The 18,729-nt window shown below is 55.8% G+C and overlaps 1 protein-coding gene across 3 annotated transcripts in view; it reads right to left on the minus strand.

The window, feature by feature from the left end:
• The window catches only part of CRHR1 (corticotropin releasing hormone receptor 1), a 45,672-nt gene that overhangs the window by 11,527 nt on the left and 15,416 nt on the right, over positions 1-18,729 (minus strand). For 2 of the 3 annotated variants that reach the window (XM_040460042.1, XM_040460044.1), the window contains exons 2-4: positions 13,333-13,420; positions 4,733-4,888; positions 761-846 (exon numbers count right to left, since the gene is read on the minus strand). In XM_040460042.1, the coding sequence (XP_040315976.1) occupies positions 761-846; positions 4,733-4,888; positions 13,333-13,420 (330 nt within the window). The remainder of the gene's footprint in view (positions 1-760; positions 847-4,732; positions 4,889-13,332; positions 13,421-18,729) is intronic. The other variant, XM_040460043.1, reaches the window with a different exon arrangement.

Raw genomic sequence — 18,729 nt, forward strand, 5'->3', positions numbered from 1 at the left:
AGGGTAGCCAACTAGAAGGACCGGGCTTAAATTCGAGCAGGAGGGATTTGGGTGGACCATGAACTTCTCCTGACGTTTGGGGGGCTCCAACGCAGGGGGGAGGCTGGGAGCCGCTGTGCTGTCCACCTTTGCTCAGGTTCAAGAAGGTGACAGACGCCTGCCCCTCAGGGGTGGGGGAGGGTTATTTGTTTTAGGCCGGGAGGCTGGCCACCCGACCTACAGTTGGAGACACATCATCCGCCTCAGGCTTTGCAGACCCGCAGGTCAAGGTGGGATGCAACAGGGGGCTGAAGATGCCTTGCCTTCGCTGCCTCCCCCGCAGCATCCCCCTGTGGGCGTGAGCTGGGCTCCGAGAGGTGTGCTGACCCGGCTTTTTGCCCGTGAGCCCTGCCTCCTTTCCTTCCACTTCCTCTACTGGGCACCAGGTAAGGAGCTCCCCACGAGGCTGAGTGGTCTTCTCCCCCATCCCGCAAGCCCAATTCTTCTGGCCCAACTATGTTTCCTGACCCCACTTCCCTCCCCCAGGCTGGACCTGGATGTGCAGCTCAGGTGGGCGGTGTGGAGAACGGAGGAAAAGCTGTCCCAGTGCATGCAGACGGAAGGAAGGAAGGAACAAGGACCCAACTCCTCTGTGTCAGAGCCGGTGGCTGCCCTCTTGACTCCCCTCCCCTGGAGATGGCCACTCAACGGGTCGGGTGCCCGTGCAGCAGACCCAGATCTGAGCTGGGGCCTGACCCACCCTCTACACGGGCAGACTCACCTCCCCACTGAGGATCTCCTGACATTCCGAGTAGTTCACACGGGCGGCCCAGCTGCCATTGGCCAGGCACTCCCGGTAGCCGTTGTCTGGAAAAAGGAGAGAGAGACAGAGTGATGCGTGGGCTCCTCTCCCAAAGAGCAACCCAGGCATCTGTCTGTCTATTGGGCTGTCCATCTATCCATCCATCTGGGCCAACACAAGGGCCTGCTTGCTGGGGGCTCTGGGGTTGAAGTTGAGGAGAGAAGCCACCTGCCTTTCTGCCCACCGGCCCCACTGGGGGCTCAGTGAAGGCCCCAGTGCCCGCCCGTGGGACCAAGGCTCTGCCCATCCAGGTTGCCATGATCATGTTCACGGGACTGGCCCACGGGCAGGCTTGACCAGCTTACTGTGGCTGTCCCCTTGCAAGGCCTTATATGGCAACAGATTATGTGGTAGGTGCCCTTCTGAGAAACGTTTCACATGGGGTGGGGCTTGCAGAGCAGGTGTTGGGGAAGGTCCTCGTGGTGACGTTGCTCTACAGCAGGATTTATGCTGGAGGGTCATGTGGTGGGCTCCTCCAAGGTGAAGGCCTCTTAGGACAGAAAGTGACAGGTGGCAGGAGTGTGCTGGGGGATGTCACGGGTGGTGGCCCTCACAGGATCCACTACAACCAGCTCCCAGCCTGGCACGTAGCACTTGGAGGAAAAGGCAGGAGGGCAGCCCCGGGAGGTGTGGGGGTCTGTGCAGCCACCACACTGGACTGTGGCCCGGAACCTGTCACCTTCTAAAGAGATGGGGAGCAGCCTTGTGGTCTGAGCTGAAGCCTGACAGCAGCGGGACAAGAGTGAGATGATGGGGTGGGCGGTGGGGGGCGGGGGGGAGATGTGCCTGTCTCCCAGAAAGAGGGCGCCATGGTCTGGCCTTCAGGACCACAAGGCTGAGGTCTCTCCAAAGTGCTCCCTCTGGGCTCTGCATGCCAGTGGGGAAATGAAGCTAAATGCATTTTTCAAGCTCTGCCCAGCTTCCCTACCCAGCTGAGCTGAGCCCTTGGGCAGAGTTGGCGAAGGAGCTGCTGATTCTCTCCTAATTGCTAAATGAGGGATAAGCAACCAGAGGGCTGAGGGCGCAGCGACTAGGATTTCAGGAAGGTCTGGAAGGAGGCAAGGAACCAGGGGGAATCCAGTGTGTCTACCACGGACTGGATGTGCCTGGGACCACAGGCTGCTCTGGGGTGTCTGCAAAGGAAGGGACTTTGGGCAGAGATCGGGTTGGCAGAGGCATGCGGGTGGGGGAGGGGAGACAGGGATGGGGTCTTGCTTTAAGCAAGAGCATGGCTCTTAACCCAGGCCGCCTCGGTTCAAATCCTGGCACCACTCCTTCTTAACTGCGTGACCTTGGGCAAGCCACACAACCTCTCAGCTTCCTTATCTGCAAGAGAGGAACAAACTTCACAAGGGCGCCTGCCTCGATGGTTGAGCGAGCATTTTTAGGTAACATGTGCTGAGTGCTTGGGGTCTACCCGGCTCGTAGTGTGAGCTATTATTTTCATTATTATTGTCTCGGAACTATTGCTCGTATAACCTTCTGTGAGATTCAGGACATGTCACTGATCCCTATCAGAGTGGGTACTGGCTGGGGTTACAGAGATGCCTCCTTGACTCAAGCTCCCCCTTGGCACCCCGCGTGTCGGCGGCGGGGAGGGGGGCAGCCTGGAGCCCTCTCAGGACAGGTTATCCGGAGGGAGCAGGCTTTGGCGGGAAGGGAGGAGGTGATCCTGAAAAGAAACACGCAGCCAGTCGTTGCCAGGGAGGAGGCGACCTCCTTGTCTTTAATTGCTGAGCTGAGCAGTCCTCCCGGAGAGTCTTGGGAAAATGGATTATTTTTGGAAAAGCTTCCCATCCCTTTGAAGATCAGATACAGCAGGAGGAAGGGCATTTCGGAAAAGGTTTGGAAGTCCTGGCAGTGCCTCATCAGCAAATGAATTAATTAGGGCCTAACGATTAGGTACAATTCTGGGTTCCCGGTCACTGCTGATTACACGGGCGTATTCCTCATCTTTCTGGCGCTGGGGGAGTCTTCTGGCCCCGCCTCCATGTCCAGGGACCATCGCCCAGCTCCTCTCCTGGGATCAGAGAGGGAAGAGCAAGGGAGCAGAGAGAGCACCTCACTCAAACCTCCCTCCCATCCTGCAGGTGGAGAAACTGAGGCCCAGTTACGGGCGGAGCTGGGGCTAGAACCCAGGACTCCCGGCTTCCACTTGAGGCAGGGCTGGCTAATCAAGCAGCACGTGCCCAGGCACCAACGCCTTTATTGGGGTCACGCCAAGTCACCTTGGAGACAGGAGTGGACGGAGCTCATGGGGAGTGGCAGGACTGTAGCCACAGAGAGCCTGGCCGGCCCCACTCAGGAGTGTGGACTTGACCATGGAGGCAATGGAGAGCCGCAGAAGGCTCGACTCCAAGCAAGGGTGTGACAGGGTTAGATGCTTGGACTGGGGCCATGGCCCCGGCGATGGAGGGAAAGTAGTCTTGGACGTGAAAATCACTTTGGAGGTGAAGTTGAAGGATCTGGCAACTGTGGAGACACAGAAGGGCCTCTCTCTCCCTGGAAGCAGCCTCCCTGTCCCCACCACGCACCAGCCTAGCCCCAGTGCCGCCTCCTTCCTGGGAGCTCCGGAAGGACTGGGCATTGTGGCATTGTGAGTGGAGCCGTGGCCCTGCCTGGCGCTTTGTGACCTCAGACGGCTGTCAGCCTCTGCCTCAGTTTCCTAATTGTGAAATGGGCCCTACTAAATTTTAGGCTCCGAGCCTCGAGCTCGAGCCCCGAGCTCTCTTCTTAGGTCCTTCTGCCCTTCCCCCTACCCACACTTCTCGCCCCCACTCAGTCTTTCTACTCTCAGGGTCCGAGATGTGGTTGCAGACACGTGAAGCTGTGTGGACTGGCTCCCCGCCCTAACTGGAAGCCTCCCCAGGGACTTCCCACCCCTCCTTGGTTGCAGCCACCAACCCTAACCCCTTTATGTAGCTGGTAAAGGAGAGGGGGCAGAAGGAGGAATGTGGGAGTTCTGAGCTGAACAAAGTCTTAGAAGCCATGCTATCCAGCCTTCTCCATCGTCAGACCAGGGGCCAAGGGCCGTAAGAGGGGGAAAATGTGTTAAGATCACATGGCAAGTCTCCGAGTGAACCACCTGGTGTTTGTGGTCACCCTCGGTGCCCCCGTGGGCCTCTGAGCTCAGGCTCACCAGCCCCAAGAACCCACCCCTAGGGACCCCCACCCTCCCCTCAGATGGGACAAGGCCCCTGGCCCACAGCTGCTGTCCTCCTGATAAGCAGGAGCTGTGAGTCATTGGCAGGGGAGAGCAAATTAGTTCTGAGGGTGACAGGTAGGGTAGCAAGTTGCTGCAAAGCCTGGAGGTGGAGGCTCAGGGCCTCAGGGTAGCGAGGTGTTTACATGGGGATCGAGTATCCAACAGACCCTGGGCAGTTCTCCCCCACTCCCAGCAGACCTGTGGGCTTGCATGCCAGGCCAAACGCCCTGCCTGTGGACCTAAAACTGAGCCCCCTGCAGGGGTTTGGTCTGCAGGGCCCCGGACAGACCTCCTAACCTCTCTGAGCTCAAAGTTGGGGCTATTCTGGAGATTCCTGCCCTACCTCATAGGGTTGTGATAGGCTTATCCCAACTAACCCAGTCTGTCAACTGCAGAAGAAAGTGTCACACAGACGTGCAGGCCAGCTCCAGCTTCACCTCTTACCAGCTGGTGAACTTGGGGAAGTCCCCTAACCTCTCTGAGCCTTGGAGGCCTCGGTATATGATGAAAACTGTATAGTTATATATAGCATCTTCCAGGGATAGTATGGGAATTAGCAATAAAGAGCACAGAGCTGGCCTTTGGTAAATGGTGGTTGTATCCATGAGAGGTATTATGGTATTGCCATTATCGTTATTATCCCCCCTCCCCCCAACAAGTCCCAAGCTCTTCCCATCCTGTCCCACCTCGGCAGATGGTCCGCCCTCCAGAGGCTTCCTTACTTGTGGTGTTGTAGCGGACACCGTAGAAATAGGCAGGGCAGGGTCGAACCACCAGCTGCCCCGCAGGGCTCCGGGGCCAGCAGGTGCCAATGAGGTCCACGGATGCATTGCATTGCAGTCCTGGGGGGCAGAGACAGCTGGTGAGGCAGAGCAAGATCCCTACTCCGGTGTCCTATCCACCTGCCCACACTCACCCATCAACTGGGAACAAGATGGGAGCAATGACCCCAGTGTAGAGACGAGCTCACCCTATGCAGGGGAGACATCAGGGAAAGCAATCTGAATTTGATGCTATGACACTAGGGAGCCAGTGTGGGTTCTAGAGTAGAGGAGGAACAGAGACAGTTGAAGGTGGTGTTAAAAGCTGAGGTCTTGGCTGGCATTTAGAAAAAATGCTGGAGATGCTTCAGCTCTGCTGCTCTGTAGCCTGAAGACACTTCTCTTGGCCCCTCATTTGGTATAGATTGGACCTCCGAGACTTCACAGTCTGGAACAGCCCGGAACCTTGATCTAGCCCCCTCACACATGTACGGAACCAAATCACATCTGCTCTGGCTCCGAAGTTGGCCCAGCTTCTCCCTGGCCTGATAACCACACTTACTGAATGCATAGTGTTTGTGCTCTAGACTGTGCGGGGCCCTAAGAGAGGACTGATCGAGAAGGGAACTATGGGGAGAAAATGGAAGGAGACACCACCTCCGGGAGTGGGAAGTAGCCTGGAACACCGGCTTTTGACTGGGCTCCGCCACTAATTTGCTGTGTGACCACAGGCCTGTCGCTTGCTCTCTCTAAGCCTTCGTGTCTTTAGAGTGAAATTAAGAAGTTGGATCTGATCAGAAATTCTTAATCTCAGCCATCAAGACCCTTGAAGGTCTTCTCTACTGGAAGCTTTAAGGGTTTGTAGAGACTCTGAAATTAAATGAAAAAAAAAAAATTGGTGTATACATGCATCTTAATTGGGAAAGGGACCGTGGCCTTCACTAGATTCTCAGGGACCGTGGCCTTCACTAGATTCTCAAAGAGGTCTGTGACTCAAAAAAGCACGTCAAAACCCCCTTCCCAATATTTTCCCTTTGTTGAAGAGCTTTTTGGAGAGGAGCGTGCGCGTGTGTGTATGTATGTGCGTCTGTTGGGGCAGAGCTGGGCCACAGTAATGCTTCTGGAATGAGTAGGAAGGCTTTTGGTCTCTAGTGGGTGGAGGCTGGGCCGAGGGTGGTCCTCGCACCCCTCCTGACGCTGTCCCTTCCTTCTCTGCCTTTTGATGCCCTCTTCCACATAAGGTTGGCACACCAGTCCTGTTGAGAGCCAGTGTGCCCATCCTGATGGGAGGGGGTTAATAATTCTGGAGACTGGCACAAGAAGGCACGGGCAAACCAGGGAGAGCCGTGAACCAACGCAAGGGCAGCCTCTTCAGGGCCAGGCGTCGGCAGCTGCCAAGCTCTGGCTGGGCCCACCTGCCATCATCTCCTCCTCAGATTAGCCTGTAACTCAGTCTCTCAGGAAACAGCCTGGGTTAGGGTGGTGTCCTTTAGCACTCCTGAGTGGCACTCGTACCCACTGCTGGTGTTTCTTGCTCATCAAAGCTATTCAGAGGCGTTCCTATGAATCAGGGCTTAGGGACAGAGGCCTTGAGGCCAAGTGGTTTAATTGAAAGAGGAAGAAGTCTGCATCGGGGCTGACTGGACACGAGGAGATGGCGGGCCAGGCCAAGCCTTGGTGTTGTGCCACAGTAGAGCCTCTGTGAGTGGTTGCTGGGGGGGGGGGGGGGGCCGGGGAGGGGAGTGAGGAAAGCAGGTTGAGGTTTTAATCTCTCCTGGGTCGTGCCTATAGTGCTGAGCCTAGAGGAGGGGGAAGCTGGAGGCAAGTGGCCATGGGGAGGGAGGGATAATATCATGGGCCATGCTCTGCCTTTTCAAGGCCCGTCTTCGTCTATTTCATTGATCCTCATCCACCCTGCCATGTCCTTAGTCCCTTTTTACAGATGAGGAAACTGAGGCACAGGGAAGCTAAGGGACTTGCTCGAAGTCATGAGTCAATGAGCGAAAGAACCAAGAAACGTAGCTGGGTGTTTTCGACGCCAACCCACGTATTCTTTCTACGCCACATTTTGTGCCAATAAGGGGAGGGGAGAAAGTCAAGGAGACAGCAGGGAAGGGAGCAACGTTTTTGAGGGCTGTGTTCTCCAGGCACCTGCCAGGTACTTTGCATATACCCTCCGATTTAACGACACCATTGTACCTTCCTCGGACAGTTGTTCCTTCACTCACCCACTCATTCATTCGCAGTGTCTCCTGAGCTGGGCACGGGGGAGACTAAATGGAATGTCACGTGTGGCAGCATCTGGAACTTGTCTAATGTGCTCTCTCAGTGTAAGGTCTAGATCCTACCCCCCTCCCTGTCCTTCTCTCTTCTGCCTTGGCCATTTCCCCGGAGCCCTTTTGGCAAAGAACAGAGGGCAGGCAGGACTGGACACGAGCCACAGCCGGGGCCAGACTAGAGCCAAGGCAGAAACTGGCTACTAGGCAGATGGCCCTTCTGACCTCGAGGACCAGGTACCAGCCAATGGCCAGAGCCCTGCCCCTTCCACAGCTGGTGGGGAGGTATGCGGTGGAAGTGGACACAGCAGACATTATTTGCCCCTAGTCTGGTATAGATTAGGAGTCGGTAGCACCTACTACAGGTCTCACACCGCCTGCTAACACGAGTGCTCATTCCGTTTCCCAGGGAAGGAAACCGGGGCCCGAGCAGTCAAACTGTTTATGCAGAGTTCCACAAACACTGGGAAGCAGAAGTAGGGTTTGAACACTGGCTGTTGACACCTGCCCAGGGCTCTTCCCACTGCACCACAGAGTGGTCCCCGGTCTGGGTCACTGGCCCTCATAGCATTTGGTTGCACCATCTCTGGCCCCTGCTTGCTCAGGGCCTCTCTCCCACTCTCTCTCCCTGCCTCCTCCCTGCAGCTCACAGAAGGCGGGGGACATGACCTTTACATGATGAGCCCAGAAAATCCTAGAGGGAATGAACGTCTGTGCGAATCGGGAAGAAAGGTAAGGAGAGGCTGCAGGAAGGAAGAAGAGAAGCCACCACCCAGCCTACCAGCGGGGGCCCCTGGGCCCCCCCCCCCCCGAACTGGGCCCGACGGTGGCTTGGGGGCGTGGCCAGACGGGGCGGGGTCAGATGCACAAGGCCAATCAGGAGCGGCGGCGGGGCTCAGGCTGGGAGACCCCTGTAGGAGAATTAAGGGGATTGGCCTTGTGGTTGCTGGGGAGGGACGAAGGGATAGGCAGTAAAAGAGGAGGACAGGGAGGCTGGAAGAGGAGAGGCGGGGACCCAGAGGTCGAGGGTAGGAGGAGGCGCCGAATAGGGCCTCAGGCGCGGAACCTGGCACAGCAGACTTTCCGCCTTCCCGCAAAGTGCTCTACCTCCTTGGGGCCACAGCCCTTGGTGGCTCACGCAGGGATTCCAGCTCACCGCTCTGCGGACACGTGGTCCCTGAGGATCGGGCAGAGCCCGGGCCTCCAAGGAAGGGTGTGTAGGACTTGGCGGGCAGGGGAAGCAACATTTGTTGAACACTGCTGTGTACCCTGCAGTGTGAAGGGTGCTTCGGGAAATTCACGCCGCTAATTCAATCCTTTTAACCGCTTGAAGGGACGGAAGGGGGGGGGGGGCGGGGGGGGGGCAGCAAGTGGGGACGGAGAGCGGGGAGAGAGGAAATAGAAGACAACGACACTGGGAGCAAAACAGGGAAAGGCAGACAGAAAGCCAGGAGGAAAAGGTACAGGGAGAAGTAATTCCAGAGGTGCTGGGGACGGGGAGGGAGTGGATCTCCTAGGAGAAGGAAGGAAGGGAAGTTTCTGTGTCACTCAGCACGGGGGCTACACGGGCCTAGAGGTCAGGGCTGTTGGACTCTGATTCTTGAGCCAATGTCCCCTCCAGGTCCCGCTGGCACAAACGCCCAATCCCTCCTGCTTTCCTGGCGGGTGTTTTCCCGCTTGGATATCATAGTTCTGGGGTGAGGAGCGGTTTGGACCGGAGTAACCCAGCCTTGCAAATAGCCAGGTGCAGGAAGCCTGAGCTATTATTTTAAGTCAACTCCTCCCCACACCGCCCTGTCCCAGGACGCCCCTCCTGGCCAATTAAGTTATAGATGGGGAGGAACGATGATTTTGCTCTTTATTCAACAAGTTTTCACCGACCATCTAAGAAGTTTTCTAGGAGCTGGGGACACAGTACCTGTTTTAGGGGCTGAGAATACAGTAATGAATAAACTAAGTGCCCTGCTCTTAGTTGGGGGTGGGAGGTAGGGGGTGCGGCAAACAGACAGACAGATAGACAGACATATCTGTGAAGCAGTGAGAAATGCTATGAAGAAAAAGCAAGCAGGACAAGGAGATAAAGACGGCCAGGACAGCTATTTTAATTTGGTGCCAACATTTAGGCAGACAGACCTACAGGAAGAGAGAGAGGGAGCCATGTGCACATCTGGGGGAAGAGTGTTCTAGGAAGAAGTAACAGCAAACACAGAGGCCCTGAGGCTAGCGTGTACTTGGCATGTCTGGAGTGTTAACATTCCTATAACTTGGTGGCTCACCCCTTCCTGAGGCAGCCAGATCCCTTCAGAGTTTTGTTCTGGAGGCAGGGGTGGAGCTAAGCCGGCTAAAGTAATGCACAAAACTTTCCTGCATCTTCCTCCACCCCCACACATGCACCCTCCGATACTCACTGGAGCACTGCGGTCAGACTGTCCCAAATCCATGCAAATGGAGGGAAGAGGGGAAAGGAACCATGTGGGGGGCTCCTCCCTGCCTCTGACAAAATCCCTGCTGAATCAGGGTCCTGGGGGGCCTGTTATGATGAGAACCCTTTGAAGGTGGCCTACTTAATGCTTGTGCACAATCGGGTGCGGGTTCCTCCCCCCCGCCCCCCTGATTACATAATTCCTCTCCCAGCAGGCTCAGGGTCCAAAAGCGCTCAGCAGATCCTAGATACCTTCAGAAGGTAACCTGAATCTGGTTCCTGTCCCCAGTTATTTTGGGTCTTCCCATCAGCGGCTTCTGAATGAACCACAGTAGGTGGGCACTTAGCGACAGCCCCGCTGTTGTGAGGTCTAAGCTCAAGAGAGGGACTCGGCCAAGGCTCGCCAGAGTGGGAGCAGCCGGGCGGCCCACGGGAAGCCTCTGAAACACACATGCTCGTCCATTCAGAGGAAGGCGCAGTCGGGATGAATGTGCAGGGGTTTCGCCCGGGTCAGCCGGCACGGGGAAGGTGGCAGAGGGCAGGCAGAGAGTCCTGGTGTTGTTTCGGCCGCCTTGTGGTTGGGCTGCCTTGTTTTGGGCTGGACAGAACAGAAAGATACCTCCGCAGGGTATGCGATTCATCAGGACAAGTGGGCGGGAGCCTCCTGTCCCGTGGGTTTGCAGGCTCTCCATTTTTGCATTCCCGGCTCCTAGTACAGTGCCAGGCACATTGTAGGTCCTGAGGGAAATCGGGGGCTGTGTGTAAACCCACTATGGGTATGGGAAACTGCAGGGGTGACTCTGCACACTCAGATGACCGACCACCCCGGGCCCTGGGCACCGTGGTTCTCCGGGTAGCCACATACGGGGCAGCCCATTGGGTTCAAATCTTGGGGCTACGGCTGAGTAACTGTGTGTGCTTGGGCAAGTGACTTAACCTCTCTGAGCCTTAGGTTCCTCTTCCGTAAAATGAGGATAAAATACTTCCTGACAATACTATTGTGATGACTGAATGAGATTGAAGTACTCAGAATGGGGTCTGACACATAGTAGGCACTAAATAACCATAAGCTATCGTTAATTATTATTAACGTTCAGGACCTTAAGACGGGATAGGAACTGATGACCCTGGATCCTTGTCAACAATATCATTTCATTTGTCTCCGATGTCACTAGTCAATAATTCTATTACTTTCTGGCATTGCCACTTTCATGCCATGATTTTATGAGTTGCCAAGTCTATGATGAGCTTTGGCCCTGGGGACCCACCCTCTCCCTCCTCCTGGCGTGTGAGAGGACCCCCAAAGGCCCCAGCTCAGTGCCAGCCTCCCCGGCCAGACGCCCATCCATCTGTCCTGGTCCCTCCACCCCACCCTCACCATCTGTCTCTACCAGTGCCCATCGGTCTGGGTAGGTCTTGGCACTGGAAGATAAATAGCTTGTTATCAGAGGCTGTTGTGGAGGGTGATGGATTATATGCCATGAAGCCAGCCAGGCTGGTCTGGGCTGAGGGTAGGGGCACAGAGTACAAATCACTGGGGAATGAACGATATTCATCATGGCCCGTTGCCTCCCAGGACAGGTGACACCAGCATGGGCTCAGAGATGTCACTCCTCCAGGGCACAACAAACAGGTTAATGGGGGCTGACCTGGCCCCAGTGCACGGGGAGCTGTGGGCAGGACCTTTCATCTCAGACTCAGCCTGGTCTCTTCCCTCCCTGTCTCTCTTTGCTAGAACTCCAGGCTCTTGCTCAAGAATGTTCCTCTCCCCCATGGCCTAGCTTAGCCAACTTTTACAGCCAGATGCTCCGGGCTCCCGGAACCTCCCCAGGCTTCCTCTTCCCGTCTCATTCCACCAAACCCACCTGCTGGTCTTCAGTCAACTCTAGCTTTGGCTCAGAGCATTGGCTCTTCTCTGCCGGCTCACGCACACAGTCTCTCAGAGACTCACTGTGAAACCTACTCCTTCAGGAAGCCTTCCTGGATTCATACCACCCCCGGTCTATCCTCCCTGCCACCTTCATCGTAGTGAGGAATTCATGGCTCAATGCCAGCTATACAGTAAGCACTTTCAAAAGCCTGCTCGTGTTACCAACGATAATAAATAATACTCAGTAGTGGGGAGCCTGGGTGGCTCAGCTGGTTAAGCATCCGACTTCAGCTCAGGTCATGATCTCACCGCTCATGAGTTCGCGCCCCATGTCAGGCTCTGTGCTGAGAGCTCAGAGCCTGGAGCCTGCTTCCGATTCTGCGTCTCCCTCTCTCCCTGCCCCTCACCCACTCACGCGCTGTCTCTTTCTCTCAAAAATAAATAAACTTAAAAAAAATAATACCCGGTAGTGGTAGGCTCTCTATAGTTTGTGACATATTGCCACAAAACTTAGTGCATTTAATTGTTACAGATCCTTGGGAGTTAACACCCCTCCCTGACTTTACAGTCTGGGCAAAGTGAGGCCCAAGGGGGTCAAGGGCATGCTCATTCCTGTGGCTACTAGAAGGGTCCCTGGGGCAGAAGGACAGGACGGTGCCACTTTAAGCATGGACCCAGTTAGCCTTCTCCAAGCCCAGTGCTCTTCCTCTCCCCTCCCCAGGCTCCCCCCACAGTAAAAGACCAGCAGGCCAGGAGGCAGCCGCTCCAAGGTGTGGAAGCCTCCTCTCCCCGCAGGCCCAGGATCGGAAACCAATGCCTTCTGCTTCCCGGCTGGTGCACAGCGTCCACCTCCCCGTCAGCATGCCCCTTGCGTTTTGCTCCATAGCACATGTGATGTGGGCCTGACTCCCAGACCAGACTGTGAGCCCCTTTTTGTACCTCTCATGCCTTGCATGGGGCCCGGGACACAGTAGCTACTCAATTAATGAGTTGGGTTGAATCAAGGGGAGACCCGAAGAGGAAACGGAGTCACCAAAGAACAGCGAGCCTCCCAAAGACCCTCGGGTGCAGGGGCCCCCCTCACCTTCGTGGGCAGCAGCACCCCCAGGACCCTGGTTAGAGTGGCCGGGGTGAGGGTGAGGGGCCCACACCCGAAGCTGGCAAAGACGTGGCCTCAGAAACCAAAGACCTGGCTCTCCCGTGCGTCAGTCTCCTCACCTGTACAAATGCCGAGTCTTAAACTCTTGTGAGAAGTAAGATAATCATCCCAAAGGGCTTTGTCAATGGTGTGTGTATACAAGTCATTAGTAATATCTGCAATTATGCAGTAGTTTCTACTGAGGAGGCATAGAGCACGGGGTTAAAAAGTGTATCTGGGAGCCAGGCCGCCTAGGCTCAAATCCTGGCTCTGGGACTTACTCGTTTTTCTCTGAGCCTCAGTTTCCTTAGGTGTAAGTGAGAATGGGGGTAATGTATCTCAAACGCCTCCAACAGTACCTGGCGTGTAGCTAGCACCCTACAGTATTGCGCTTTGGGCATTTTTAGCAGCACAGAAGAGCAGCCTTGACTTCCTCGCGGGTGCCTGAGTCACCGCCCAGCCCTCCGCTCTGTTGGTTCTCACGGCGAGGGCTGGGGCGACTTCCCCTGTGGCCCACCCCAGAGCCGGGGAGATAACCGCGTGGCGCACTTGCCACAGGACCCTCCTGTGCCCATGGTAGATGCTGTGATCTCACCGCAGCTCTCCTTCCCACCCTACTGACGCCAACTTTAGCACGCTCCTCCCACAGTGCTCTGCGGAGACCTGACAAATTGCGGGCAGCTCTGGAGAGGAAATCCCTCTGCTGCCCCTGCCTTAGGGCATGGCTCTGTGTGCAGGCCCTGGGGGACCCGGGGGCGGGGAGGGGGTGGGGGGCTGTGGTGACCTGGGATCTTGCAGGATCAGGGGAGGGGGACTCACCGGAGATATTGCTGGCCAGGGACAGGCTCTCGCAGGGCTGGTCCTGGAAGGAGGCGGTGATGGCGTTCAGCCCCAGGAGGAGAAGGGCCTGTGGACACAGGGAGACGAGGGACAGGGTGAGACCGTGCCGTGAGCTTCCTGCTTCCCCTCGCTTCTGTCTCCTGCATGTCTCTTCCCAGACACCCCATCCCACCTTGCCCTCCCCCTGCCCCCATGTCATCTGTGCCTGGAAGGGCTTGGAAGGGAGGCTGGTAACAAGAGCGGGAGCCCAAGTTCCCAGGACAATGGTGAACCTTCTCCCTGACATTCACTGAGGCTGTGCCCGGGGCAGCCACCTCCATCCCCATGGGATCCCAAGGGTGACCCAACTGTGTCCCAACACACACACACACACACACACACACACACACACACACTCACACACTCACCCGCCTGCTGAGCACTCGGGGGCTCACAGATATTCTTTAATAGTGCACCTGCCGGCCTTCCTCCCGGGCTGCAGGCGGTGGGGCCCAGTTTAACGAGCTGCTTCAGGCTCTCATACCCACCCAGCTAATTACCAGTCACTACAAATTGTGCCTCCAGGTTCACGGAGCCCTTTTACATCTGCCATGGTACTTAACTCTCCCTGGGGCCGGCATGGCTGTCCCCGTTTGCAGATGAGGAAACTGAGTGAAGGGGTACTTGTGTCTGGAAAGGGGGCCTGCCTTATTCCAGGGAGAACTTTTGCTCCTTATCCTCCCCGGGGGCTCCCTGTCACTCTGATTCCAGAATTTAGGTCACTTGGGAGGAGAGTGGCATGGGCCCCACACCAGGAGGGCTGCCCCTTCAACTAGCACCTTCCCACCATCATTGCGTCCCCTTTGAGGCCACCACCCTCCCATGGATTTAGAATCAAAAGAGACATGGCATCCAGCCCTGTGTTGCCAGGGGCAGGTTACTTGGCCTCTCTGGGCCTCGGTTTCCTCACCTGTAAATGGCCCTCCCTCCCAGGTTCCCATGAGGCAGTGTGTATAGAGAAGTCCTCTGTTCACTGCATTCAAATGTGCTGACATTACACTGTGTTTCAGGTCTACAACAGGCACTCAACAGGTCACGTTGATTGTTATTGAGTCATAGGTTAGTGGCAAGACAGTTGTCTCTCCTGGGACTTGATTTTCAAGGGTATTAAGAAGCACATTGAGGGCTGGGGGCGGGGGGCGGGCATTGTAACCAGCCTCCTCCTTCCATCTGTTGGACGTGGGTGCTGAGGTCCAGCAAAGCTCTGTCTGCCTTTTTAAATTTCTTTCAATGTTTATTCATTTATTTTGAGAGAGAATGAGAGGGGGAGGGGTGGGAAGGGGGGAGAGAGTCTCACACAGGCTCCACACTCAGCATGGAGTCTGACACGGGGCTTGATCTCACGACCGTGAGATCATGACCTGAGCCCAAATCAAGAGTTGGATGCTTAACCGACTGACCCACCCAGGCGCCCCTCAAAAACTTTTTTCAAAAGACAAACTCAGTAACAGTCTGGGCATATTGGAGCTTGGGGTAAAAGGGAAAATCAGTGATAATATTAAAATATTGTTTATCATGATTATGAGATTTTGGACACCCTTACATTTTGTGCTTGGGGAGAATGACTCCTTCGCCTCACCCAAGTCCCGGCCCTGCCCTGAGCTCCCCAAGCTGGACACCCCCTATCCCATCCCTCCCCGTGTTGTATATCTTCCCTTCCCTTGGACTCCTCCCCACTCACCCTTTCGAACCTCAGGACCTTCCCCCAGTCCTCAGAAGCAACCTGACCTGCCCTTTCCCAGAAGCGAGCCTTCCCTACTCACTAGCCATGAATATCCGCTCCCACACTGCCCCCCCATTAGTGCCACCCACCTGCCCCGGGACCTGCTCCTCCCCACTCCCGTCTCATGATAGAGGCGGGCTCTGCTCCCTTCACTCCTACCTTCCATCCCAACGTGGAATCGAATGCTCCCCACTTCTGGTTGGAGTCTGTCCTGCCCCCAACCTCCTGCAGGAAGCCCCCTCTTGGCCTAATGGTTCACCCACATGTCCCCTCATCGCTGTGTCCTTAGTGAGCCTTGTTTGTTCCAGTCCCTTGCTGGACTCCTGTCACACTCCGTCACATCGCGGGGGTCTTTCTGTTCTTGCTGGGCCAAGCTCCAGGCTAACAAGCACACCCCCAGCCCTGTACCCCCCCGCCCCCAGTCTGTGCCCAGCACTCGGGACGCTCAGTTAACTGGCTCTTAGGACTTGGGAGTGATTAGAACAAACCCATTCATCTGTCTGGCCCCAAGGAACTTCCAACACCTTATTAATCAGTAATTAAACTTCGCAGTCCCCAGAGAGATGGGGAACTAGCTTCACCCTCGTTTTCCAAATGAAAACGCAGAAGGAGAGAGAGAGAGGAGGGAGCCACTAGGCCAGCCAGCGGCTCTCGCTAGCTACGCAAACAGCAGTGTCCTCACTGACGAACCCTGTCCTCAGCTCAGCACAGGCAGCAGGGACCCAGCGCTCTCTCTCTCTCTCTCTCTCTTTCTGTCTCCACCTCCAACACACACACACACACACACACACACACACACACACACAATGGAAGTGAGGCCCCAGTCGCAGGCCACTTAAAGAAACTGGAAACGCCCTATTTGAAAGTAGCAGCCCTGCCACCAGACATTCCGCTATAGTCCTTCTAATCCTGAAGCCGTGCTTTGTGCTCGTGCCGTGGTCTTTCAGACCCCCCTCGAAAGTACACCGTGTTCTAGCCACATTGAATCACTTGTCCCTGCCCAGCCGCGGGATCCCGCTACTGTCCACGCACCTTTGACCCTGCATTTCTTGGCCCGCGCACCCCCCCTCCTGGCCCACCGCCTCACCTGGTGAGCCCCGCAGTCCCGGAAAGCCAGTTCCGGAGCCCTCCCCGTGGCAGCTCCTTCCCCAGCACTCCAAAGCAAAGCAACTCAGTCCCCTGTCGATGTGCCCATGTCCCCCTGCGCATGCGCTGAACCCAGGTGCTCACCACGGTCACGAACCTCTGGCTGGTCCTCAATGCCCGGAATCACCACGCTCCAAAGCACTTACTCCCCTGGGTTCTGATTAACGGCAAATACATAGGCAGGAAGGCCTTAGCTTAGCACCTTTATGTCCTAGGGTTCACGGAGGAGCAGAGTGAATCCAGATTCATCACGAAACCAGACCACATGCCGTGCAAAGGACAAAGGGCTAGCCTGTCCTTGGCTGGCTGCCTGTAACCCCAGTCCTTCCATTTCCTCACAGGTGATGGCTCCCAAAGGCATTTTCTACCAACAGGGTTTGCACCATGCAAAGAAAAAAACGCTTCTTAAAATTCCTGAATCACCCTCTCCTCTCGGGAAAGGTCGGCTCTGTACAGAATCGGTGCCTGTGCCACGTTTTTCTCTGAGGAAGGGTCTGTAAAGGCTTCTAGCTCATTCCTCAACCCACTTCCATGAACACTTCCAGAGTTTTCCTGTGTATTTCTCCCCCCCCCCACACACACACATTGATCTCCTCTTCAACATTCACCAGATTTCTAGCTCCATCCACAAGTAATTATTGCATGAGAGGAACAGGCCCCCAGAATTTCCAGGATACTGTTTGTTTCCTTCCAAGGCTGTGTGTTCTTTTCTTTTAAATTTTTTTTAATGTTTCTTTATTTTTGAGAGACAGAGACAGAGACAGAGAGTGGAGGGGTGGGGGGCAGAGGGAGAAGGAGGCGCAGAATCTAAAGGAGGCTCCAGGCTTTGAGCTGTCAGCACAGAGCCTGACGCGGGGCTCGAACTCACAGACTGCGAGATCATGACCTGAGCCGAAGTCCGACGCTCAACCGACTGAGCCACCCAGGCGCCCCTTTTGTTTCTTAACTTTTATTTATTTATTTATTTATTTTTGAGAGAGAGAGAGAGAGAGAGAGAGCATGTGCAAGCAGGGGAGGGGCAGAGAGAGAGGGAGACCCAGAATCCGAAGCAGGCTCCAGGCTCTGAGCTGTCAGCACAGAGCCTAACGCGGGGCTCGAACCCACAAGCCGCGAGATCATGACCTGAGCCACAGTCGAGAGTTGGAGGCTTAGCTGACTGAGCACCCAGGCGCCCCTAAGGCTGTGAGTTCTTAATCTGGGGTCCACGAGCAACACAAGGAGTTGTGAAACCCTGTAATTAAATGCACTGTGTTGTGGGTCTTGACAGCCATTTTCCCAGAGAGGGCACAGAGATCCCTCCCCTGCTCAGGGAGGTCTGCCACCCAAAATACATAGCCAGAGCTTACGGTGGGTGAGGTCACATCAGAGGCCCAGCCCTCCACCAAATGGGACCAAAAGTGATTTTGGCCTAGGACCGCCACTTTCTGGGGCCGCTCTGCTAGCTTCTCCCCTCGGTCATTAACTCTAGCTGCTGGCTCTCCTTTCAGAACCATTTCTGACAAGCCGAGTGTTTAGGACTTTAGGAGGTTTACTATTTCCCGACAGGTGGTAGAGAAAACCAAAAATGGCACCAGGAACCTGCAGCTGGTGGAGTGCTAGGCTCACTCACTAGGTGATGCCTCGCTTCTGTACAGAAGCCCGGCAGCTCCAAGGCCCCAAATAAAACCTGCGCCTCAGTGACAAATTCCTCCACTCACCAAGGAGCCAAACCTTGGACATTAAATCTGAGAAGGCCAAGGGTGCGTGGCCGCTGGATTTACAGCATGACTGTCCAAGGACCCAGTGGGTCCCTGTTCCAAGGGAACTGGAACAATGCCCCGAGGAAGGGGCACTGTTCCAAGGAAAGCATGCGGGGCAGGTCTCATGCTCTCTGTTTTATAGGGGTTTATGGTAGAACGCAAGGTCCTAGAGCTGTTTTTAGCAGCTGGGTGGGGGCCAGGATCCAGGGGGCAGGCCACCTGGGTCTGATTTTCAAGCGGGTAGTAGCTGGAGGAAGGCGGATGGCCCAGATCAGGGCAGGGCATGGAAAGAAGGGATGGGCAGAGGAGAGGGAAGGGTGCAGGGGCTCTCAGAGAGGGAGGGTGGGGGGTGGGAGTCTGACAGCTGCTGCCCGTGTCCCACCCCCAGGCCAGCGCAGTGGCTGGAATTGAAGCTGCCATCCCAATTCCCAGTGTGACTCTGGCATAAAGGTTAATCACACCCAGAAATGCTTATTAGAGACCATAAATAACTATGCTGCCGAAGCTCAATTCGCTCTTTAAGGCACAAAAGTGCAATTTCCTTTGATGGGATGATTGGGTGATTAACCTTTTAGGGAGGGTCCGGAAGGGCCACTGGAGGGAGAAGAGGGGTGGCCTGGAGGTGCGGGGGGGTTGCCCCCACCACCCAGGAGTTCATGAAAAGCAAGGAGAAGGGCCTGCCTCCCCCCCCCCCCACCCTGCCACCCTCATGACTACCTCTGATGCTGG

Source organism: Herpailurus yagouaroundi, unplaced genomic scaffold, assembly GCF_014898765.1.
Source record: "Herpailurus yagouaroundi ecotype Mexico unplaced genomic scaffold, PumYag 247, whole genome shotgun sequence".
Taxonomy (NCBI): domain Eukaryota; kingdom Metazoa; phylum Chordata; class Mammalia; order Carnivora; family Felidae; genus Herpailurus; species Herpailurus yagouaroundi.